We start from the raw sequence: 26,064 nt of genomic DNA, 5'->3' as shown, positions 1-26,064 counted from the left end.
AAAAATGACAAGTTTCTGATACGAAGGAGCAGTATTGACTGCCGATGCTTAGTGCCTCTGTATCTCGTGCAGAAAGGTTTCATAGTGGTAGGAGTAAGGTGAGGCGCGTAGGTCTCTCTGTGATAGTTGATTTATTGTACGGTATGCAGTGAGCCTTAATCCCTGACCGATGCGTTTCTCACAGGCCAAGGCCTGGCGTTCGTGGCGTACCCCGAGGCCCTGTCCAGACTCGTGGTTCCCCAGCTCTGGTCCTTCCTCTTCTTCTTCATGCTTTTCCTCCTGGGATTGGACAGTGAGGTGAGTGACGTCATTCGAAATTAATCTTGCCATTCTAGGGCTTTTCTGCTGGCACACCTGCACCACTGGGGACAGAAGCCCCCAGGACACGCAACCGCAGATCTTGGTGCATAGAGGCAAAGTGTGCCAATGTTCAGTTGATTTCACTAGCACACATCGCAGAGTCCAAGAACGACTTTCACCTCCGCAAGTGTGGCTGGCAAAAATCGGCATAGTATACCGGCATAGTTATGCTGACGGCAATGCTATAGAACAGCAGGGTAAAAAAAAAAGCTTGTGACAACAGCATATATGCCAATACCAGGAATTCACAGCGGCGCTTACGATTACAACAAAGGCAACTTACTTTCAAGGACCTTGCGCTGCTTATGAGGATAAAAGGTGAAGTCATTGCAGATTATTATTTTAAACCATCGAAGGGATTATAAAAAAAGCTGCTAGAGGTATAAGTAGGGTTAATTGATTTCTACGGGGCACTCGCTCATACCCAGCAATTCTGTACAAAAGCATTTTTGAGCGGAAAATCATCTATGAACGCAATTTTTTTTTTCATATAATGTGAGATTTCACTGTAATAATTAATATATCTACAGGTCACCCGACGCCAGTCTTCAATTTTTTTTTCTTTTATTAACGTTTTTGCTATCGTCAAAAGCGTCCCCCATTGGTTTTCTATGGGTGTCTTAACTGTTTGATGCGACCGATAGAAATGCTTTAAAAGAAAGGTTTTGCTACATATCAGAAGAATGGAGCATTACATTCAATACTACCACAAAATTATCTTACAATTTTGTAATTTTCAAAATTTTCGTTCGAAATTGCTGGACTTGTCAGCATTGCAGGTTCTGAAACTGGGCAAAACGTCCTGTACAATGTTCAGTGCACAAATTTCTTTACGGAAACAGCGGGTATGCGCTTCATAGTTTCGATATATAGCACTGTATACTCGCTTCTGTAGCCATCTCAATATAGTCTGTAGTCTTGTGGACTTAGCATAGAACTCAATTAGTTCCGACTACACCATCCAGCGAAGATTTCTGCCAGACTTGAGTTTTCTTGCATTTCAACAAGCATCGTCACTGCTTTTCTGTCTGTCATGCAGTTCGCTCTGTTGGAGACCTTCCTGACCGCCTTTTACGACGAGTTCCCGAAGTCCAGGCGGTACAAGATTCCACTTACCTTCGGCATCTGCGTCGTCTGCTTCCTGGTCGGACTTCCGTGCGTTACGCAGGTGTGTGCACCTTAATGCCTTTTTTTTTTAGCTCATCTGCGATTACTGACACATCGCGCAGTCATATTTGTCAATGACGCATAGTTGCGCGGACTGGCGAAACATGTGCCTGGCTACACATTGATGTTCTGAGCAAGTTTACCAGCCTGCCAAAGTGCTTGCCAAATGCTGTTACTGTGTCATAATTACTAAGTGAGGGACGTAGTCCAGCAAAAGAGCGATCACAAAGTTTTCGTGTGATTGATTGTTTCAGTTTGGAAAAGAATAACAGGAAACAGAGCAAATGGTCGTTACAACAAGAGCTTTTTGTCTGTTCCTTTACTTCTTTCAGTTAGAAATCGGTAACCGACCTCCACTTTCTTAACAACCGTGCACTTCACTAAACACACCCCTTAGGGTTTTTCTTGTGACTTTCAACTCTCATCGCTCGTTCTCGCGTTAAACTATCTTCCGCTTCGAAGGTAGCTACTTTGTGGAGAAAGAAGCGCTACCCGCAATCCGCATCCGAGAGTGATTCCTCGGTACAAATTTAAACTTCACTTTTCACAAGGTTTGCAGAAAGCAAACTCTGCAGAGGGGAAAACACATTGCTCCGGCGTTACGGAGCGCCAGGCTTCAACAGAACATGCGACGAATGATACGATTGTAGCTAATGCCCAATACACCTATGCACTATAATGGCAGGCACATACAGAAATTCGATATATTTCCTATGCTGCTCTGTTGTCGCATGTTCTATTGCGCTATACGTGCTCAAAGGTGGCGCACGACAGTGCCACCTGCTGAAACGCGTTCATGGTTCTAAGTTTCGCTCAGAATTGTGTACGTAACTGCAAATTTTCACCATGTTATTAATATTTAGTCTGGTGCATTTTTTTCCTTCTCAATCTTCAGGGTGGTCAGTACATTCTGAACCTGATGGACACCTACGCCGGTGGCGGAGCCGTTCTCTTCATCGCCATTTGCGAAATCGTGGGGCTCATGTGGTTCTACGGTAAGTCAAAATGTACAGAGACATTGCTTGAGGGTTTTGCGCCATACTTGTAGCCATAACGTCTACACAGTGGAAATTACGGCGAGTGCACATAAGGGTGCAGCATTGCTCAGGCTTCGCATTTATTCCAGTGCGTGTGTGTGCGCGTGTTTTATATTTATTTCGCTGCTCTGAGGCCTGTTACTCATCTCTTAACATTATACGCTAGAAAGCTCGCGTCCGTTCAAATAAATCGATTTCACATGGTTTTTCTAACTTAAACTTTTTTTCCAAAAAATGGTACCACATGGCTATTTAGTACATGTGCTGCCATCTGTCGACAAACCAACAAAAATGCTTTGGGCGAGCCTTGCGTTTCTGAAACCGGACAGATTGCTAGAAAACACACGTAAAGCTGGACTATGAACAAAAAGAAAAATGGCTGTGGTTTAGCTCTGATTAAACCTCGAGTAACGCGATAGGTACAGCTGGCCGAGTGGAACTCACTCAGTCGAATTGCAGTCAGCCATTCACCGCTGCGTTTCGCCGCTCCGTTCCTTCTTCATCTTCGTCCCTGGACGTGATTCACTCTCTCCCCCTCTCCACTCCCTTCACTCGGTTTCGCCGGCAGCTGCTCCGCACCAATGGACCAACCACGTGACCAGCCACGGCGCCGCCACGGTGGCCACGCTGAAGGCTGGAAATGCTAGCGTAATGTAGCTATCGCTACAAAATTAGCCGGTTAGGTGTAACGTTAAGAGACCGGAAGCGGGCTGAGTGGGCCAAGGAACAAACGCGGGTTAATGACATCCTAGTCGAAATCAAGAGGAAGGAATGGTCGTGGGCAGGGCATGTAACGCGTGTGCATGATAACCGCTGGTCCTTAAGTGTAGCGGAGTGGATTCCAAGCGAAGGCAAGCGTAGCAGGGGGCGGCAGAAAGTTAGGTAGGTGGGTGAGATTAAGAAATTTGCAGGCATAGGGTGGATGCAGCCGGCAAAGGACAGGGTTAATTGGAGAGACATGGGAGAGGCCTTTGCCCTGCAGTGGGCGTAGTCAGGCTGATGTTGATGATGATGACGAGCCTGGCTCGTCCAAGTCCGCTATGGGGTTAAAACCAGTAATTATAGAAGGCGAAGGGGAGATATTGTTCCTGTCAAAGAAACTCATGGAGCTTCAATGGCCGTGTCGAGCATCTTGCGGAAGAAATGTGGGTGAAATTCGCCTACTGCTAACTGTGGGTGAAATTCGCCTGCTGCTTGATAAACCGCGCCTGTGTGCTTTGCGATGTCAGTGAACGTTAAAGATCCCCAGGTGGTCGAAATTATTCCGGAGCCCTCCACTACGGCACCCCTTTTTTTCCTTTCTTCTTTCACTCCCTCCCTTATCCCTTCCCTTACGGCGCGGTTCATGTGTCCAACGATATATGAGACAGATACTGCGCCATTTCCTTACCCCAAAAAAACAATTATTTTTATTATTGATAAACCGTTCTAACGAGGAAATGAGTTTTCGGATCTCAGTTGTAATCATACTTGCGGGACAAGCGAAAGAACGCCTTTCTTATAAACATTTATCTGGGTCCCTTTTGGGAGCCCTGTGTTCCACCTACTCTAAGCATACAGATTTAAAAAGCGCCCCATACAAGTAAGAACGACTGCTTCTCAGAGGCAGTGAAACCTGAGATGGCTACATCCTGGTGTTCGTACGTATGCGGTTACCAGCGCTTTTAGCTTACTGCGAATTCGAATTAGCTCTGCATGGAATGGTAATCGTTTTACACAACACGTATACGCAGAAAGCTCCCGCGTGCGTGAGTTTTTGGCCCACAACTACTCCATACGTCAGGACGCCTGGAACCTGATCCTCTACGATTTTCGCGACAGAGGAAAAAAACGCGTTCGATGGCACGGTTTGAGAACTGGATAGCCGGCATCGTCACGCACCCACTCTTTCTTTCCGGTGTATTTGACAGAGGAATAAACTACAACACGCGGGCAACTTTGAAGAGAAATGACAAGTCGTGCGTGCGTCAAGCAATTTAAACTTTCGCAGATACGTATATCTAAGCCCAGGATGCAATTAAAACAAGGAAAACAGTGACGAAAACAGTATAGCCCTCGTAACAAAAGAGCTAGAAAAGAGTATAAATAGAATCCGCGGCACTCCTAAATAAAGCGACAATTTTGCGTAGTTAACGAACAAACCGTGAAAGAACACGGGAGAGTGAAAACACTGCCTATGTGCAACCACGGTCGTTGTGGGGAGAACGATCCTAGCGGACACTTCCAGTCATTCTCCATTCCTTCGGCGATTTCCAGCGCTTGACTGGGGTGACGCGATGTAGAGGGTAAAGAAGCATAACGTGCCGAATAATTACGCCGAACTGACCACGTGTTTACTGCGCATTTGCAACTTTGCGGGCCCCACTTGTCTTTGCGCATGCGCAATAGGTGCAGCTGCTAGCACGGTGTATTTACGTCCACACTAGTATACAGCCGGGGGCAAAAGTCTCTAGGCCACGAGCTCCTCAAACAAAGCTCTGCTATTAGCCGGCGGCTGGAGACCACACTTGCGGTGGTGAATGTCAAAATTTTGTTCCTTCACCTACACAAATGCGCTCTACAACCGCCGGCTAATAGCAACTAAAGCTGTCTGCTTCCTTTGAGGAACACGTCGTCGCGAGACTTTTGTCCCTGACTGTACGTCTGTGTTATGCTAAAGCTTTGTATATTCGAGAGCTTAAGTATAAACTATGCGCCTTCACCAAATTTTCCTTGTTTAGAATTTGCGAATGTTTCACTCTCACGCTGTTCTCTGTTCGCAAGCCTGATCGCTGCCTGAATTCCTTTTTGCAGGAATCCGCCGCTTCTGCGCCGACCTGAAACTGATGCTGGGACACGACATCGGCTGGTACTGGAAGGCCAGCTGGCTGGTATTCTCGCCTTGCATCCTCGGGGTGAGTTTGTTGTGGTATGACGATATATGTAACCACCATAGGAACTGTTTCGAAGTATCAGCATAGACGCCCCTTTTCCTCGCTTGTTGAGCACGTGTGCAAGCACTGGCATCAAAGTTTCTCGCGTTGAGCATAGCACAGCAGCACAGGGGTAATGAATGTTCGAGAACAGGTATACTGCACGTTTACGGTGGGACACAAAGACCACAGCACACAGCACGAACTACACTTTCTCACTGTCTGTTACCTCGTTACTGTGCAGTGCCTGTTCCTGAAAATGACACAGCAACTGGAGCAAGTCTCAATGTTATTGACTTAAGAATAAAGTGAAATAATAGCCCGTCAGGAAGCACAGACAACTTAAATCCTGCATCCGAAGGCCGCTGGTAGAAGTTCTTTTGTTGTCAACGATATTCTAGACATCTAGGCAGGTGTACCAAGGGATAAGATTAGTGCTAAGGTTTTCAACCTGGTGCACTGAGGACAAAGCCATCTCTTCCAGGGCGACTTTGCATCTGAAATGCTTGCAGTCCTTTGTGCATTAGGCAGCGCACAGTCACGATAACATATATTCATGGTATCTTAATTGTGTTTGGAAATGGAGTGCATATACCAAAATATGACAACTATGCAATGTCATGGGCACCTTCGGTTTTTACCTGTTTTCTAAAATAGGGCACTTTGTTTACTTGACAGCTAGGCTGCATGGTTCGTGAACGGTTTGTCTCCTATGTATGTGTGCAGACAGTCTTTCGAAATGTAGTTTCGGAGTGGTCTTTAAACATACTCGTTTTTCCCCTACAGTTCCTCTTCATCTACGGACTCATCAAACACGAGCCCATCAAGTACGACGAGGTGGTGACCTACCCGGAGTGGGCCGATGGTGTGGGCTGGTTTCTGGCGATGCTCTCCATGGCGCAGATCCCCATCTGGGGTGTCATCGTCCTGCTCAAGAACTGGAAGGTACTTGCCTCTTACCACAGTCACCACAGCAATGCTATATCTCAGTCCACGCTGTATCAAGACTGTAAAGCAGGGACTCCGAAGTTGACCACGCAGGTCACCTTACCATGGTCCCCGACATTTTCTCTGGGGGTACAAACTGCGTCGGACGTCGTAACTGGAAACTCTCGCTTCCTGCCAGATAACCTATCGGAATGCTATCCCAGGCGACCATGGAAACCTGGGCTGAAAAGAGGGAGCTTTCAAGCATGTATACAACCTTGGTAAAAAGTCTACGGGTCATATCCTCACGTGCACATTTAGAGATTCAGTGGTGCCATAGGCTCCTACTATACAGCTGAAAAGCAAACCACATGTGACCTGAGGACTTTTGGCCACTGGTCTGTAGCTGTGTGATGATACAGCTGAGATTGAAAGTGGGCGTTTTCGGGCAGGTGCGGTATAACTGTCGCCATCGCTGATTCTCCCCGGTACGCGACAAAAGACCAAGGAGTTCCTAACACTGCGATTTATCGAGTCTTTTTTTTTTTTGGTAGAACCCCAGGAAGGCCTTCCAACCGGAACGCAAGTGGGGTCCGGGAGACCCCGTCGAGATGGAGCTCTACCGTACCCAAAATGGTGGCGTCACTAACCTCGGCTTCCAGAGCAGCGACACCTACCGCTACTAATGGTCCAAACCGACACTTGTTCGGCCACCAACCGCGTCACGGCGCCACCGACGCGTCCGGCGTTGCCACACGCATATGGCTCCGTTGTGCAAAAAGGGTGTAATCTTTCCACCCTCCCATCAGCTTATTGCTCAAGGCAGTTGTCGCATCGATTTTACTGTCAACATTTCACGTGCGTAGTTTACAGAAAACTGACAGTAGGACTGATGTCCAGGAGGTTTTCTCAAGAGAACGTATTGGAGTGCCACTTGAATGTTGACGGACGTTTTTCTGTGACCTTTCCGCGTGAAATGTTGTGTGTGATGCGCTTCAGGAAAGCAGAAAGGAGATAGTGCATTCCATTCCGTCCCTTTCGTGTACCTGACTGTTACGTGGTCGTGCATCCTTCGTGTTTCATTCAGCTTCAGCCAAAGAACATTCGCCTCTCTGCGGTCGGCATAGATATTACGGTGCATTGAACCTACGTCAGAGTATAAGGTGGCTAACAGAGGGCGGCACGTGTTTGCTAACTCCTACCGCGCCTTGACATACCGTTATTTACTCTCCTCTGTTACCACGCTTTTAGCCAAGACGCCGACTTTGGAGACCACTTTTGTAACGGTCAAAATAACGCCGTGCTTAATTTTGTTCCACTTAATATCATCTGCATCAAGTGTAAAGAACGTCGACGAAGATGTTTGGTGGGCGCAAACTCAAAGAAGGACACGGGTCTTCTTTCTTCGACTTCGTGAACTTTGCGCCCATTAATCACCGTGAACTGCTTCCAACTAGAATTTTCTGTTTTGCCCTCGGTGAAACGTTCTCGTGTTTGTCCATCGAATGTAAATAGCACATATTTGCTTATGCGTACATCGCTTTGTGTGAGGCCTTCCCACGATTACAACCCCGTCTCTTCGTCTTGAATTTACTGGTACTCCCTTAAAAGGGTACGGACACAAAATTTTGGACACAAACTAACTTTATGATTTGTTTCATGCGCGCAAGATGCCTTGTAGCACGTTTCTGTCGCAGTCATTAATTGGAAAATAATTTATTACGATTGTAAATGTTGTCCGAGGAGCCGCTCAGCATGCCCAACCGCATCAAGTGACGTCAAGATGCACTTGGCCCCAATTATCGTGACGTCACCGAACCCAGCAGTTCACATTAACAACCAGTGCTTGCCGGTGATGCCGACGTCATCATGAACGCGATAGTACAGGTTGACCGGTCGACTGTGACGTCAAAGTGCACTTCTGCGTTGGCACCAACCGAAACCGAAACTACCGGTACAAAATGCTTGTAGCTTACTATACACGCTGCCCACTGGTATTTCTCAGCTCAAATTCACGATTACGGGGCTCGTAGGCCTCTTTCAAGGCAAGAAAAACTGACTACCACAATATTTGTGTTTGCACCCTTTTAATCTTTTTTTTTTTGCCGGCGGCTCACGCGCAACAAACACATGGCGTATGAAATGACAAGGCTGGCTTGATGCAGCCAATGGCCGTCCTCTCCTAGTACGCGGGAGTATTTTGTATCCACTTTTGTCCGTGTTTCGTCAAATGTCTTCTCCGTGTATGTTTGAAGCTGTATGATTCTTAACGCCCCTATCACAGCTCTTAATCCATCCATGCCCCCTTCCCTATTTTTTTTTTGCCGAACTGGTCTCTCTGTACCAAGTATGTTGTGTTTTAATTGCGTTCGCTTCTTCCTGATCTCGCTGGTCAGAAAACTTTTAGCTATTCTAATCGTGTTTTTTTTTACGAGTCCTGCAATTTAGTGATTGCTAAGGTTTGCTCGTGCAAGCACATCCAAGTTGACGCCTGACAGCCTGTTGTCTATGTCTATTGCCTATGTCAGTCAACGATCTATTAAACTGAGGGCTTTTGCAACCCCCGAGAACAAAGTTTCTGCATGAAGCTGCATTCTGCAAGAATGAAAGCAAAGCTACTTAATTCACGGCTCGCAGGATGGACGTCTTTTGTCGTTTTTAAGCGGCTGTAATATGTCTAATTAGCTGTCCTGTTAGTTTTATCTCCTGTTTTAGTTTTTTTTTTACAATGTCGTTTCGCATGCAGGTTCATGCGGTTCCAGCAGCTAAGAAAGGGAAATCTGCTCAGTGTAAATATATGTAATATAATAATCATGTGTATCTGCCTATTTATTATGGGTGTTTGTTTGCTATATATAGAATGGATTTTTGTGAAAGAAAATAAATTTCGAGTATTTTTACGAATTTTTGCGTCTTTGTTTTTTGAAAAAAAAAAGGGGGGGGGGGGGTCGTGAGGAGGAGGCTGCACCTTCGAGGGTTTGTGTTCTGCCAGTGAGCGTGCTGTGGAAATCCGCCTTTTTCGCCTCCAGCTCCACTGGTTGAATACCAAAACCTCCACCTCCTACTGCGCATGCGCAGTTTGTTTTAGTGACAGGCGCATGCGACAGATGGCGGCAGCTGTCGAGCACACACTTGCGACTTCGCAGGCACAACTGGCTCCTCTCGGAGCCGGATCGCGCAGGCGATCTCCCACGAGCGTTTGCTTTCAGCCAGTAGCAGGCGAATTTGCGCCACTCTCCAGAGGGCGCGGCGCAATGAAAAAGGCTAGGGTGCCTCGATGCGCTCTCCGCTGAGCGGGCGCGCATCGAGGCACCCTAAAAAAGGCAGATTCGGAAAGCGGAACCGCTTGAGTGTGAACGTGAGCATCGAGCGGAAATAGAATAGTTTTTCGTTGGGTTTCTGGAGTTCTCACTGTCAACGTACTTTTGACGATATAACGACCGGTAGAACAAAAACGGATTTTTTTATCAGATAGCAGCCAGGGGAGGGTGCTTAGGGTAAGTGTGGTGCGGCTCCGTATCGGGCACCACCACCTTCCTGATTCCTGAATTCAGCACCTTGCCGCGCAGATTACAGAACTCAGTATGCAGAAGACGGTACATTAGTTATACGATGCACATTGCTGATGTGAAGGTCAGGACAAGGATCCTGTATTTACACCGGCCACAGCTGTTGTCTTACGGTGCAGCTCACTTGCGTACTGTTCCAACCGATCCTGCCACACAAGAGGGCATTGTGCTGCGAGGTCGTATCACTGCTTTTTCATAACTTTCCAGTCATTTCGCAACCGCTGCCACGTCCAAAAGATTGGCCATTTATTTCTACAAATCTTTAAATACGTGTTGATTTCTCTGTCGCATGCTGCCCAGAGCCTTGCTCACTTTCTTCTTAATAAAACATTATATTTCTCGGTCTGATCAAGAAGTGTGAGGGCTGTCGACTGCTGGCATTTTGGTCTACATATCCCGTGATCAGAAGTTTTGATCCCCGAGTTCCCGTTACCCAAGTTTCGAATCGCTGACCTGGGGGCTACCCTTACTAAAATTTATTTAGAGAGTCTGTCCATAGACTTCTTTCTGAAAGTCTATAGACTGTCTATAGACAACTCCCAGGGAATAATCTATATAGGCAGTACAGATCCTATAGACAGTCTATAGACAATCTATAGATTTATGGCCATACACTTTTAGTAGATTTTTGTGTATAGAATGTCTATAGGCTATCTGTAGACAAAAATATCTTTAGGAATGCAATAAAGTCTATAAGAAGTCTATAGCCTGTCAATAGACCATTTTCATAAGGCTATGCGGCTATGCCCTGACGCGACGTTTACAGTTGTTTCGAAGAGCGGGTCAGGAGAGTTAACCCGTCCTTTGCAGGCAAGTTGACTCTCTCCGCTGCCGTTTGTTTTACTCGACCCGGCTGCGTTTACATGAAGCCGACAACTACTTTATTACGCTCAAGTTCATGCAAACGCCGCTAGGGTGGACTGATGACTTTCCCCGGCACCGACAGCTGTCGATAAAAAGACGAGATGCTGTCATCATATAGTTCAAGGCAGTTTTGACGCCCAGAACAGTCGGCTGAAAGCAGCAGGTTACCCGATGAGACTGCGATCCAGTGTCGCAGAAGGGATTCTGCAAGCACTTAGAGGCAGAAAATATGTCACGACCACATCTGAAGAAAGGAAGCCGTACGCGGTCATTCCTTACATTAATGGCATTTCCCACAGTCTCAAAAAGGTAGGCGCAAGAGCTGGTGTAAAAGTGCTCATGTCAGCACCCAACAGGTTAAGAAGCCTGTGTGCCAAAGTAAACAGCGAGCAAAGAAAAAAATCAATGCAAGAAAAAGCACCGAAAAAAAAAACATGTGAAATGTGTGACAAGGGGGTTTACGAAATACCTCTGTCATGCGGACGCACCTATACATTGGTCAAACAGGGCACTGTTTGAATGAACGTCTTCGAGAGCACAAAAGATCCCTAAAGGGCGCCATCAGCAGTGAATTAGCAAAACATTGCAGCCAGCATGAATGCGCTCCGCAGCTTATCAACACAATGGTCATCCCGTCGTATTTTAATCAACGGACCAGGGAGATCGAAGAAGCCTTCAACATCCAACAAAAAAGCGACGTATGCGTCAGCATGCTTTCGATAGCGTTTCGTGATAGCGAAATTGGTTATCTGTGTGCGTTTCCCTAATATTTTACCACGTGTACATCTTATGCGTTTGTCATGCTCCTGTGCTTTCCTTATTGCACGAGCGAGATGTATATATTCAATCGAACGTGCATTAAAAATCTGGTTGTTAGCATTGATTCCCGCCTCTCTCTTCTTTGTTTCGTGCTGCGCTGCTCCTGCCACATGAACATAAAATGTGCTAGAATTTTACACACAAAGGAAATATGAATTCCGAATAAGTCGCCCGATCCTGCCCATATATCAGGAAATAGCTGCGCAATACAGATGTAATTTCAGTTTATTAGATGTGCTCTTTGCATTTAAGTGAATACGATCAGGAGACGCATATGTATGCACCATTTAACACACAATGTACGGAGCACTACGACACCAGCAAATAATAATGGCCAAATTTTTCTCTAGCTCTGAGAAATCTGAAAAAAATGGAGCAATAAACACATAATACAGGCTGAAAGTTGATGCACCTTAAGCAAACATTCTACAGGGTACAACAGCACATATGCACTCGCAAAAGCAAACGCATGTAAAGAGCAACCTGTGTGCCTAAAGAAAAGACGAGATGGGCGTACGATACAGATACGCAGTTTCAGGTCACGGATATTCTGCAGGTTGAAGCCTCCCTCTCGCTTTGCCTCTCGCACAAGCCTCGGAGTACGCTTGAGCGTGTTATCAAAACACGAAAAAATAAATTAATTCTACTAGGCAAAAATAAAAAACGAGCATAAACCAACATACCTTGACGACGTTGCCAACGAAAACCAGGGTATGAAATAAAATGCTGCAACTCTATACATGAATTCAACGCAGCCTTCTGTCCTGCGCCTTCTCACGGCACAGCGAACGCTCAAACATTCGCGTTACATCCTCGTTACACCCCCGTTTTATTTTCTTGCGACTAAGTGTGGAGGTAAGACTGCTTGGAGCCGGATGGAAAGGGGGGACGTCTTGAGGTAGGAGCCCTGGCGCGCCGCACCCATGGTATTGCAGACCGCGCGTGCGGCACAATACGGCGTGGGAGGCGAGATCAAGGGGATCAAGGCACAAGTAATCCGCTGGGGGTGGGTTGAACGTCAGCGACGCGAACACAACACAAACTGTACCGCTGCGACAGCACGGCAATGTAGATAGAGCAGGTTAATCCATGGGCACTCGCAGCAAGAGTCTTGTGGGCCTCCGAAGACCTCTCCCGCCTGTGACCGCAGTGGACGGCCACGCTGCCACCAACAACACGCCACAGTCGTCGGAGGCGCTGAGGAATGCAGAGTGCGCGCTAGGAGTCGCCCATTCCCTTGAAATCCGCTGCCGCGAACGACGCCTGTAAGAGCGCCATTGTGGTGTAGGGCCGTGAAGCTGCGCAAAAGACTTGCGATGCGCCGCGCGCCGCTACATCAGTTCCAAAAGGAATTATGCGGGCACGCCGAGGTGCGCCGTAAAGCTGTCATAAATCCGTAGCTACAAAGTTCACGACAGCCCAGTGATGAGAGCAAGAGCTGCCGCGCGCTGGGACTTGCGCGCAGCGGCCAGGGGCTGCGCGAATACGTGTGCGCAAGATGGCTTCCGTCCAGCGAGGAAGCCGGATGAGCGACGGGAGGCCCATTACTGCTCCTCTGCTAGACAGCGGCGCAACGAGGATTGCTGGTAGTTGGAGATGCCTGCAGGGACCGCCGCACCGTGCTGAAGTTGGAAACACTATAGAAGACGGGCACGTTGGTGACCGCCGCTTCCGGCGGTGCGATGAAAAGGCAGACCGCCGTCGCTTGCCTGCCTGCAGCATGGAGCCGACGGCCCACAAGAGATGCGGGGTTAACTGGGCTTACTTCGGCTATTCGAACGAAACTGTTTGATCTCTCAAAACGGCGAGTGCAAGAGCAATACCTTCTCTCCCGGTAGCTTTTGGCGCGAGGGAGAGAGAAAAGGGAGCGGGGAGTCAATTTGTATTTTTTTGTTGAAAAGCATTGGTCCCAAAAACGTTCTCCCGGTTACCTTTGTCGGACCAAAATGCTATGATTTGTTTTTTTTTTCTTCTGCTTAACGCCCTCGAAAAAAACGTTTCTAGGCCATTAGTGGGCGCACTGCCCTTTTGCTTGTGTTTCTGTGTCCTGCCTCTATACGGCCTGGAAATGTTCGATAAATGTTGTATTCGGACTGGGACATTCCATCCTTTCTGGGCGCACATGGGGAGGTACGTTGTTTGCTGGGATGCAGTTACGCGCTTGTAAAAACATCTCGTAAATAAACGACAAACCGCAACCATAACGACGTTTGAAGCTATCCCCAGCCGAGAATAAGATACTGAGCTCTTCACCACCGAGCTCAGTGAGGAAGTCTAAACTCGGCGTCCAAGCGGCTGTAAAATGTTGATCACCTTCTCTCCCTCAATTTAGACTGTGCTCTTGTGATAAACCTATATTTACTGGAATGTAATTAAAGCAAGTTGCTTTCTGGAAGGCGCAGCGACGGCCGTAGAGAAAAAAAGTCACCCGGCTTCCGCTGCTGGCGCCACCATATCGCGCCATGAAAAAAAAAATCATACTGACACACAATTTCATTATGTGTTTAAAATGCGAAACAATTCGAAGCTGTTGATGCCTTTACCGGAAGTGATTGGGTCAGACTTGTGAGACCCAGATTGCTATTTCTCAGCAATGGAGGGAAGGAATAGCTCCCACAAGATCCCTTTTTGCCCCGACAGTTATTCGGTAGGCAGTGCATTTTCAACCGAGGCCCTCTGTTGTTCGTGTCATTTTGTTCTCAGTAATAGCCGACACCACCTGCCACAGGCGGCAGGTGGAAGCTTCACATAGGCCAACCTGGTCTGGCGACGTCACTTCCCTGAAGCTAATGGGCATTCTGCTGCCAATGGGCGTTCTCCGGTATAGTGGCGTCATTTCCGGTCCGGTAACGTCACATCCCTTCAGCCTAATGGGATTTCTCTGGTCTGGTGACGTCATTTCACTCCTGCCAATGGGCATATTGTGCGGTATGGTGGCGTCATTTCCGGTTTGGTAACGTCATGTCCCTCCAGTCAACGAGATTTCACCGGTCGGGTCCGTCACTTCTTGTCAGCTAATCAGCGAATTTTGTGACTGACGACACATTTTTTTTTTGGCCCGACGACGTACGCTTCTAATGATATCGCATTAAAAGGACTGTGCTCCCTCCCGCTTCATGATCGGCCTAATTTAAAGACACCGTCGCCAGATCACATGATGGGGGGGGGGGGGCACAATTTCGAGAGCTTCCGCCTTTCGCCTCTGACTCGGGCGTACCTGGGAAACATTTCCACTTGGTAGCGGGAGTCCCAGTTGGTGGCGGGGGAATTCCCGAGTTCTACGACGCACTGCAGCGTCGTTTATACTGGGGAAAGTCGCCCGTACAGCAATCGCTTTGCAAATATATATCTCCGCTAAGCCTTGTTAGAGCACCTAACAATGCCTGTCTGCTGTAAAGAAGTCGTTGTAAGGAAGGTGGCGGGCTCCACCGGCGTGTTGCGGCCCAGGTTGACCGCTTAAGGGGGGGTGTTCAGCTTGTATGATATGCAGGTTGTTGAAACGACCGTCGGGTGCACGCGAGACACGCGCGGAAACGGCAGGTCATAATTCGACATTCCCTCTAAAGGACAGTAGCAGGTGTAGTGGCAGATATACCTGCTGTCCATTCAGGCGGATCAGGGCATCCCGTCCCATGCGTGGGCCGGGAAGACTGAACGAAACGCAGCGCGTTTTTGTTTTTTATAGCACTTCTCATCCACAGTGTCCTTTGAAGCTCAACCAACAGGGGGGGGGGGGGGGGGGGGGGGGGCATTCTTATTGTCTTGCGCGCAAAGTCTGGAGGTTTCGCTTAGTAGAAACCATGACACCTTCGACGTTGACCTGCAAAAAAAAAAAACTCACAGAATGGTTACGACTATGCAACGCGATGCTCACCGAAAGCTGTTTAGGCGCTTAGTTTTGGGTATATTTTGAGGTAGAAAAGATACGGTGATCTCTTATCGCACTGATGTAGTGGTCAAGTGATGCACCCCTGCACTAGCAGGCGGCCGTTCCAAACAAAGCCACCCGTAGGCTTATGCGGCCCAGGTTGACCATGACTTAAGGTCACGTGCGCACCTACCGGTTACGCAGACGAGAAAGCCAGGGACGCGTGCGCCTAACAGCTCTCGCTGTAAAATTTTGAAGCGCAGCACTTCGGCGTCCGTTCTTGCGTTCCGCGTCGTATATGTAGACGGCGTTGTCGGCGTAATCGATTGTCCAAGAGGGTGTCCAAGGTTAGACTTTCTGGAATGTTGAAACAAACGTAAAAAGCCGTGCACAAAACTTGTTTTAACGCTATCGCGTTTAAGACCCCGTTATCCAGAGAATCCGGCGTCGGCTTTGTCGGTGCTGTGAGCGATAAATAGGATGGCCCAGGCAGCAACCCCGGGACAAGCGACCTAGGTGGGCAAGCTGGTCACGTGACCCTGTGAAGTCATCACAGCCTGCTCACTGTGCTGCTCACTGGGCATTAACTCTTTAACGCTATCGCGTCATATCCTTAGGGCGGAACTTAAGTGCCCCTCCGATATTTTTTTTTTGTAAATAGGTTATGCTGCCAGGCGGACGCAAACTGTGAAAAACGACGCAGCCGCCCGCGCGCTCCCTCTCCGGGCTGTTTTCTCCCCCCCCCCCCCCCCCCCACGATCAGGAACCCGATTTTAATCCCGTCTGTACCTTCAAAGATGTTACAACCTACAATCAAGGTAGTCATCGCCTTTACCCTCGCACATGTAAAGGCCTCAAGAAGGCGGATGAGCGGCTCCTTCTGAGCCTTCTCACCAATACATTGCTGTGCCCGGCAACACTAAAACAGTTTGACCCATCCTTTAACGGCAGCTGCCCGCACTGTAGAGAGGTGCCTTCTGGCACCCAGCTATCACATGGTGTGTGCCTGCCCCTCCAACCCGACTAGTCCCCCCATCCCCAACCCAACCCAGGAGTACCGGGAGGCGTTCGGCTGCCGCGACTTGCAGGCCCAACAAGCCTTAGTCGGGCGCGCCCCGGCGGAGGCCACCGCCACTGGGGTCCCAAACTATAGGGACCTCCACCTAGTGCTTGTAAGGATCGGTTCCTTACGGGCTGGTCCAAACATACCTCCTGTCCCTTCCTAATAAATGTTTTCACCACCCACCACCACCGCTATCCTTCGCTAGCACCGTCTCGTGAGAGCGGTGAGGAGCTGGGACCAACTCCTCACCCAGCCAGACAAGACCACTCGCACTTGTTTCGTGGGCCCAGGACGATGTCGCCCCCACCTTGAGGCCACACAGGACCCACCTGCCCTAATTCCCGACACCTGTGGCAAATAAAGTTGCGTGTCTCTCTCTTCAATGATCGAAAACGATACCAACACTACCAACTGTTCGCTTTTTTTCTTTTTGCCGGCAAGTTCATATCCTGTCATGGTGCGACATAATAAGGCGTCGCAGAGAGGGGAGTTACTGCTGTGTATAGTCCATCTCATCCGCATCTCAACTCTCGCGCGACGTATACTGCGGATACGTGCACTCCCCTGGCATTGGAACTTCAAGCCATTTACAATACCATTGCTTCCCTTCCGCTCGTTCCAACATTCAATACAGTTCACATTTACACCGACTCCCGCGCCGCCCTTAAACAGCTTAAGGCTGTTCGACGGACGTTCCAGATTTCACAATCAATTCATGTGCTCTGCGCAAAGTATCCATGTCCTGTGCGCATGCACTGGATTCGCGGCCATGCCCAGGATCCACATAACATTCAAGCGGATGCTATGACTCATCTTCATGCATTAGACGATCCGCCACCTTCCCCCCTTCCCCCAGATCCGTTCCTGCCCCATGTTTCCGATTCCGAAGTTCTGCGCCAGCGAACACGCGCTCTAATTCCTCCGTGTTCGCACCCTCTCCCCGTAGTCTTACTCGGCAGGAGGAGGTATCCGTGCGCCGGATTCGGGCAGGGGCGGCTCTGACACCATCTGTCCGTCATCGGTGGCGTGCGAGAGATCAGCCAGCACCTTACAGGTGCCCTCACTGTAGCGCTGCACCGGACATTTGTGATGTGCGGCACTTGTTGTGGACGTGCCCAGCGACGGCTGCTATCAGAAAACGGCTCCTCAGGGAGGTGGGCCTGCGGTGGAACCGCGAAAGTGACTACGTGAAGTGGACTAGCCCCGCCGCGGTGGCTCAGTGGTTAGGGCGCTCGACTACTGATCCGGAGTTCCCGGGTTCGAACCCGACCGCGGCGGCTGCGTTTTTATGGAGGAAAAACGCTAAGGCGCCCGTGTGCTGTGCGATGTCAGTGCACGTTAAAGATCCCCAGGTGGTCGAAATTATTCCGGAGCCCTACACTACGGCACCTATTCTTCCTTTCTTCTTTCACTCCCTCCTTTATCCCTTCCCTTACGGCGCGGTTCAGGTGTCCAAAGATATATGAGACAGATACTGCGCCATTTCCTTTCCCCAAAAAACCAATTATTATTAAGTGGACTATGGACAACCGTTTCATTAGCAACCTCTGCGACTACCTCAGCGCAACGGTTCTTCACTCCTTCTTTTAACTTTCATCCCGTGCATTCCTTCCCCCCCCCCCTTCCTTTTTTCAACTTATGCCTGATGGCACACTTCTCGAATAAAAAAAAAATAATAAGGCGCCGAGCACGCGCAGTGACAGCGCTGCAGTAGCTCTCGATGGCCGTCGGTGCAGTTGTTTTATGCAGAGTCCAGCATTTTCATGCATGTGCTTTTGACGTGTGCTGGCAGCTTCAATTCTACGGAGGAAAATTAACAAAAGGGTGCGGTAAGTGCAAGATGCTGTAACTGGTTAGCACCGTTGAGCAATAATCAAATCGAATAGCAAAAACTATTCACAAACTGTTCGAAATTTTGAATACTCTTCCACCACTAAAAAAAAAAAAAGAGCACTTAATGCAATTTAAATATTGCGCTAAGTCAACCAACGCTGCCAACACACAGGCGAATAAATTTATATAATTAGAAGCACTTTGCATGAATACAAATTTTATGCGAGACATTCTGTGGTTTGTCTATTATTAGGCAGTTCGGCTGAAACTATTTCTGTTGCCATATTTAATATTAAATATTGTCGTTTACGAGTAGCGCTAGCACCGCTAGCATCGACAATATCAAACGTAAACACGGCCACATGGACGCTGCGGTTTCGTTCCTTGCCGTTGTTCTTTGCGTTGCCGTTGTAAACAACGACAGAAGCAGTGGAAATGGGCAGAGACCGCGACAGCAGACACCACCATAAGTCTAGTCACAAACGCAAGCGCAGTGGTAGTCGCGATGACCGCGACGACAGGTCCAGAAAATATAGGCGACGTGACAGTTGGCACCGTGATCGCGTCCAATCTGAACCGAGACGGAGCAGTCAAGACACAGAACCAAGGAACTTGTCTCAATTTCGCCATGACCTCACGCGAATTTTTTTCGGCGACAACAGCCCGATTAACAGGCAAGTTGCTGTGTAAAAGGAAGTTCGTATTGCCCTTAAAGAGTTGTGTTTGGAGCCGCGCGCAAGCGCGAAGACGGAAGCTAGGATTTGCCGTTTCACATCACTATTGTGATCTGGAAAAGCGCCCAAAATGTCAGAAAACAGTTACGTTCAGAAGCGCGGCAGCTTATGTACCCAGTGAATGTGATCTATTAATTTAAAAATAGCTATCTGTGACCATTGTCTCAGTGTGTTTTCCATTGCAGCTGACCTGTCGCGGCAATGTAATTCGTTGAGCTCGATGTAAATGTACACTTTCTCTTTTACACAGAAATTCCAAGCAGTACAACGACTTCTGGACCTTTCTCAAAAAGTATGAGGAGCGGAAACGAAAGAGCCTTGAATCCGGGACATCGAAGGGTACGACGTCTTTGCAGTCGCAAAGCGATGCACATATTAATCCCCTTTTTCAGTTCCTTATACGCTTTAACCCCTCACGGCCTTCTTTAGTGTTGTGTTCTCAAAGCGGAATTTGGTTCACAGAGAATCATTTGTATATCTCGTGTCGTAAGTAACATCACATGTACAGTGACATCAGTGAGCATATAGTTTTAATATAAGGTTTAATTATTTCCTTACTGCAGCTAGAGAGAAAAACTTTTAAATAGCGGAGATCATATCCACTTATTATGTTCCCTGTAAATGTGTTATGCTAGCAAGATCATTCAGTAAAATTAAGTTGCAACCATCCAGTTACAGTGATATACTCTTTTGCTTTTGTATAACTTTTTGTGCATTTCCCCTATTTTTGTTACATGACGCATAGTTGTGTTTAACTGTTATCTCTTTTTGTGAATAGCGATGTCGTATCTGAACTCACCTGTTTTTTTGTGTTTTGCTGTACTTTACTATGTTTTTCTGATTTCTAACCTATTTTGCACAATCTTCTGTATTTGACTCCCCTTACACAATGCCTCTCCGGAGGCCTGTAAGGTATCTGTAAATAAATAAATAAATAAATAAATTCAGCTTGTTCTTGGCCATGTGCCATGCATAATATATGTCTAGTTCATGTGTTTACGAAATAGGCAACAGTATTATTTTATCTTGAAATGTCCTCCACAGATGAACCATCTGAGTGTGCTGAGTCATCGCTGGGCCTGCCCAGCGTCTACAGCCCTCTCCACAAAGTCAATTTCTCTGTATTTCCCGAGGAACCCAAAGTCCTTATGCTTGACGCCGGTGTGCTTGTCGACAGTGATGACTCTTCGCCGTCGCTCACTGAAGAAGAAGTGGCTGAAGTGCGAACAGTCTTTCACCTCTTCCTCGACTTCCTGCAGAGACAGAAGCTCCAAAAGCTCAAGAAACTGCGGGACTTTCAGAAAAACCTCCCCATTGCCCAGTACAAAAACGCCATTCTGAAAGCGGTGTCAGAGCACAATGTAGTGCTGATCGCTGGTGACACGGGCTGTGGTAAATCGACGCAGATACCACAGTACCTGCTGGGTGCTGGTCTAGAAGGGATTGCGTGCACGCAGCCGAGAAGGATTGCTGCTATATCCCTGTGCAAGCGTGTCGCGTTTGAGACTCTCAACGAATACGGAACTCACATTGGGTACCAAATTCGGTTTGAAAAGCACCGTAGCAAGCACACAAAAATGCTATTCCTCACGGAAGGACTCCTGCTTCGGCAGATTGCTAGTGACGCGATGCTGAAGGAATACAATGTCATAATTCTTGATGAAATCCACGAACGCCACCTGACGTGTGACTTTCTCTTGGGCGTTGTCAAGTGCCTCATGCAACACAGGAACGACCTGAAGGTCATCCTAATGTCGGCAACCATCAACATCCAGTTGTTCTCCCAGTATTTCTACAACTGCCCTGTTGTACAAGTGAGTAGGGCTATCAATATTTCAAGCCATTGCTTTGTTCAGATAGTAAACTGCAGAACAGGCTGTTCTATTTGGGCTTATTGTTCTAAAGGTATTGTGTCTGTTGACAGTTATAAGCATTGTTTGTTCATGATACTTTGTCTTGATGCTTACTATGTCACAATGCCCTGTCACTGTTATACGTGGTCTTAATGCTGGGACAGGTACGCTGTTGTCATACAGTTTAAATAAGGCAAAAGGAAGGTGTGGATTGAAATGCCTTTTTGAAAGCCTTTCGGCTTGGGACATCAGAACAGTAAGATTACTGTTGGCTCTGGAGTGCTGTTTGTAAGCGTTAAATGCTTGAAGGGGGTGTACTTTACAAGCAAAAAGACCCTCACAAGAGAAGATTCGACATTAATGGCGACATTGTTTCATTAGAATCGACATTAGAATCGAAGCGCTTGTGTTGTTCGGTCTTCCTTGTCCATAAGCGCTTGTATTGTTTGGTCTTCCTTGTCCGTTGTCCTTAGTGTGCTTTATATTTTTTCCATGATTGTTTCATTAAGTGGAAGTTCAGGAACATAGCTAAGCTTTTTTGACTCTCAGTACAGTTGGTAAAACAAGTTAATAGTGCGCACTTGCGCTTTTATTTAAATGAGATGCATAAATAAAGGAACGTAAATCAGAATTACATTGCTCTATTTATTTGCCCCGTTTAAGAAACAAGTTCGTGTGTTCTACATTGCTTAGTTTGGCAGCTGCAATTGCACGTCAACAAACTTACATCTGTTTTTCACTGTTTCTCTAGTAAAACATTTTCAAGTGGTGTGTCCTCCACTGTCCTGATCATATTCATGGGTGCTTGAACGTTTTCTCAAGAGAATACAGTTCAGCTGAAGAGCATTTTCTATTCAACGTATCAGTCAGTCAGCCATTATATTTGTGGATGCTCTTAATAGAGTGTATTATGTAATGCAAATGGGTTACTTTTTAATTCCAGATATTGTTTGGTTTACAAGATTAAGCAACATTTTCCGGGCCCTCTCAGGGATTGTTGATTTATCTTGAACTGCTAAAATCACCCTGCCGCACTTTACGAATTCAACCAAAAATGTAATTTTAACAGGTTCCCGGCCGGTTGTTTCCAATCCAAGTGCAGTACCACCCCGTCACTGTGGAGGAAAAACGTTCACGCACGGGACGTCTCAATCCTGCCCCTTACGTTAAGCTTTTGAGTCTTATCGACAACAAGTACCCCAGCAATGAACGCGGAGACTTGCTGGTGTTTTTGAGTGGCATGAGCGAGATCTCAGCCGTACAGGAGGCGGCGGAAGAGTATGCCAGTCAGAACGGCCACTGGATTGTCCTGCCCCTTCACAGTACCCTCTCACTCGCGGAGCAAGACAAGGTTTGCATTACTTGCTGAATTCTTTATTCCATTTTGAATGCTCAGGAAGTGTCTTTTTGTCTTAACATCTTTAACATTTATACAGACATTTCTATAGTTTTCTTTCTGGGTTTCTAAACTTTTGTGTTTGCCAACTACTGGCCAAATTGAGAGGAAGCATCGCTTGCAAGTTAATATATTATTGTCTAAATTATTTAAGATGTAATTAAACATCTATACTTTCCTGATTTTTTTTGTAATTATTGTAATATTGATGTCGCCCATAGTTATAGTTTTCGAAAAAGCTGGCTGAGGAGTTGATGCAGCACCCCGTACTGGTTGGAGTAGCAACTGATGGCTTCTGGGCAAGTTGTGCAGTTCCTTGAAAATGCTGTTTTGTCTAATAGTTTATCAAAAAAAGAGCCAACAGAATTAAAACACTGCAAAAATGCAAAAGTAAGCTTTAAACAAATGCACAGCTCACCCATCCACTGAGCCAGGTTTTCAGTTCATGCTTTGTGTGGCAGGTGGAGCAGTCTGCCGAATCAGCTGCTTGGCTCATGTCTTAGGAAACTGTATTCGCAGCTGACAGCAGTTTGTCCTTAATTCTAGAAAATGCAGGCTAGTACCTACGTTTACTTGCATCTTGAAGAGCGTGGACCATAATGTGCTACTTTGCGAGTGATGTTTGCCATTAACTAGGCCGGTACCTTGCGCACAGAAATTTTTTTTTTTAATCCGGAAAGATAAATATGGAAGTCTTTGTATGTAGGATTCATAAACCAACTGATGAGTTGGTTTCTATGTTTTCAACATGTAGATATCATCAATTTCACTGGTTGAGCACCTCAATAATTTTTCAAAAGTTGTAATCTTTTCTTAAAAGGAGTAGGCCGGGACACCAAACTTAGTTGTGTGTTCTTTCTTGGGAGTTATACATGAGACATCAATAAACATGGCTTGCCACGTGAGAGAGGACCCCTTTTGCAGGAAGTCAATGGCCATTCTCTGCTTCAAGTTCACTTATGCGCTCCAGTTTCAGAAGTGCTCATTGAAAAGTTGCCATTCAAGTTCTTTAGCTTTTGCATAGTAGAGACTGTGTATACTTTTGTGGCATTGCCTACCCATAAACGCTTTTCTCTTGCCATAAAAGTTGTATGCAAACTTGTACACTGTTGTATCACTGAGTGTGAGACATTGCGTTCATTTAAAAGTGTGGTTGTGGAAAGCAAAATTATGGGGGAAGCTTCTTGGCTGTGCTGAAACACTTTGGAATTGGAATTTGGAGTTGGAATTCGACGTTCTTTATTAATTTTAAATAAGTCAGTGCGGATTGTCTTTTGCAATTTCTTTTTTTTTTCCTTTCGTCCATACTGTGCCCCATATTTTGCTAAGGGTTCCTGATATCAGGTGTTAATGCTACATATGATATGTACACACATGAGATGGACAGCATGTGAAGCACACTGCACACTTGGGGATGTGTGGAGTGTTTTCTAGCACAATATTCCCAAGTGGTTTGCTGTAAAAATAAACCGGAAAGTTTTTCTCTTCCAGGTCTTTGACTATGCGCCGGAGAAAACACGCAAGTGCATTCTGTCCACCAACATTGCCGAGACATCTGTGACCATTGACGGAGTTCGTTTCGTCGTGGACTCGGGGAAGGTGAAAGAGATGAGCTACGACTCGGCTAGCCACATGCAGAAGCTCAAGGAGTTCTGGATCAGCCGTGCCAGTGCTGAACAACGCAAGGGTCGAGCAGGCAAGCAGGAGACTCCTTGCGTGCAGCCTGCCTTCAGCTCTGCATTGATTGTTATTTAGAGCTTGAACCACTAGTAGTCCAGTTTTTGGAGACAGTTATCTTATCGGTACTCACCTAACGTTAACAAAAAGGGTTGAACTTGAGGACAATGCAAAGCACGAGCTATGGAAAGGAAAATGAAAGGTGTAACGATAAGAGACATCAGGGAACAAACGCGGGTTAATGACACCCTAGTCAAAGTCAAGCATTGCAGTACCACTCTTACGTCACTATGGGAGACAGGGCAGGTTCTGAAACTTAGGCGGCCGAAAATCTTGCTGATTTTCACTCCACCTTTTGGGCATAGATGGCGTTTGATGGCGGGTTCTGATTGTTAATCCTAGTTTGTGGATGGTTCCTACCAGATTCCAGTGCACACCAAAAGACACTATTGTTTGTAGATTGCTTCAAATAGTGGTGTGTGCGTTTTGTGAAGGAACAAACTATGGCACAAATTATGGCTGCTAAAGTAAGTTGCCTGTGAAAAGAAGAGATGGACAAGCTGGTAAGCAGATAGCCTTCAGTAAGCTACATAATTTCACATTTTCGTTCTGGTATTGCTGTAGACAGTGAATCATTTTGCACATTTTAGAAAAAAAAAATTTTTACCTCGTAACTCAACCAGACATGGTTCTTCAACGCCCATTGCTGAGTTCTGCCTCTTTGTAAAATTAGAGTATCAGTGAGCCAGCTGTTTAGGAGCAAAAATTACATTTGGATCTCAATAATTTTAACAAAAAAAAACCCAGATTGTATTTAATTTATTCTGAGTTTTAATTTTAACTATCATGAACCTTTTTCAGTGCACCTAAAGCTAACACAACCAAAGCATCAGTGCAGATTAACCGGAAGTTCAAATTAACAAGTGTCCGCTCTATTATATACCTGTATTACCAGTGCAGTATTAGGCTAACGTAATTGCTGCACAACCTGTGGGACGACACACTGTTATATTTGATGTTGCGTTCTTGCCACCACAGGGAGAACAGGCCCAGGCGTCTGCTTTCGGCTCTACTCTGAGGCTGAGTACGAGTCTTTGGCAGCATACTCAACGCCAGAGATCCAACGTGTGCCCCTCAATTCACTGCTGCTCCAACTCGTGGCATTGGGGTTGCCGGATGTGCGCAAGTTTCCCTTCCTGGAGCCACCCCCTTCGGAGAGCATTGAGGAAGCAGTGCAGGCACTCAAGGAGCAGGTAAGCGGAAGCACTGAGGAGGGAATCTAGAACAGGGCTTGTGAATATTTTCAGTCTCATGGAACCCCAAGGACTTTCTAAAGTTTCCAAAGTTGGTTTGGTTTTATGGGGTTCGACGTCCCAAAGCGACCCAAGCTATGAGAAATGCCGTAGTAGAAGGCTGTGGATAATTTCAACCACCTAGGCTACTCTAACGGGCACTGGCTTCACGCAGTACAGTTTCCCAGAGACTGTCTGCAGCGCTCGAACGCTGCACCGGGGAGTACACTTGCGTCACTTACGAGTGACCTAGGGCTCGAAACAAGACCCTGTCGTGCATGCGTGTTACCAGTGATCGTGTTTAACTCCTAATGTCTTATAAAAATTAGGCTGTGGATTTTCTCAGCTAATTCAGCATATACAAAGTGACTGTCATTGTTCATTGTGTTCATTGCTATTGGCGTTGACGATTGCTAGACTCGATGATTTTAAGGGAAGGAAGGGCACATAACTGGCTCCCTGGGTCAATGGACGCCTCAATCACACTTTGAGGTTGGTGGAGGTGGTGAGAGAGAGATGTGGGCTGCACGCATTAGTACTGACAACGTTTTGGCAGACAGGCAGCACTGATGCAATAGGCTGCAGTGTTCATTGGGTGACCAACATCTCGCGATCAACCATTATCTTAACTGCCACCTGCCATGGTGGCAGGTTGGGCCCGCTGCCTATCCAGCGCGCAGAATGCACTCAACC

The 26,064-nt window shown here is 47.0% G+C and overlaps 2 protein-coding genes across 4 annotated transcripts in view; both read left to right on the top strand.

Moving 5' to 3' along the window:
- LOC144107709 (sodium-dependent proline transporter-like) overlaps nt 1-9,307 on the top strand; it is a 40,789-nt gene extending 31,482 nt beyond the window's left edge. For both annotated transcript variants that reach the window (XM_077640840.1, XM_077640839.1), the window contains 6 exons: nt 185-297; nt 1,400-1,528; nt 2,423-2,522; nt 5,358-5,458; nt 6,263-6,421; nt 6,958-9,307. In XM_077640840.1, coding sequence (XP_077496966.1) covers nt 185-297; nt 1,400-1,528; nt 2,423-2,522; nt 5,358-5,458; nt 6,263-6,421; nt 6,958-7,089 — 734 coding nt within the window. In that variant the 3' untranslated portion in view covers nt 7,090-9,307. The remainder of the gene's footprint in view (nt 1-184; nt 298-1,399; nt 1,529-2,422; nt 2,523-5,357; nt 5,459-6,262; nt 6,422-6,957) is intronic.
- A 9,447-nt stretch (nt 9,308-18,754) lies between these two features.
- LOC144106708 (putative ATP-dependent RNA helicase DHX34) overlaps nt 18,755-26,064 on the top strand; it is a 33,267-nt gene continuing 25,957 nt past the window's right edge. For both annotated transcript variants that reach the window (XM_077639551.1, XM_077639550.1), the window contains exons 1-6: nt 18,755-19,093; nt 19,404-19,492; nt 20,198-20,967; nt 22,076-22,357; nt 23,894-24,098; nt 25,118-25,332. In XM_077639551.1, coding sequence (XP_077495677.1) covers nt 18,855-19,093; nt 19,404-19,492; nt 20,198-20,967; nt 22,076-22,357; nt 23,894-24,098; nt 25,118-25,332 — 1,800 coding nt within the window. In that variant the 5' untranslated portion in view covers nt 18,755-18,854. The remainder of the gene's footprint in view (nt 19,094-19,403; nt 19,493-20,197; nt 20,968-22,075; nt 22,358-23,893; nt 24,099-25,117; nt 25,333-26,064) is intronic.

This window comes from Amblyomma americanum, chromosome 10 (assembly GCF_052857255.1).
Source record: "Amblyomma americanum isolate KBUSLIRL-KWMA chromosome 10, ASM5285725v1, whole genome shotgun sequence".
Taxonomy (NCBI): domain Eukaryota; kingdom Metazoa; phylum Arthropoda; class Arachnida; order Ixodida; family Ixodidae; genus Amblyomma; species Amblyomma americanum.
Note: the sequence above shows the minus strand (reverse complement) of the source record. Positions and strands in the feature narration are given on the sequence as shown.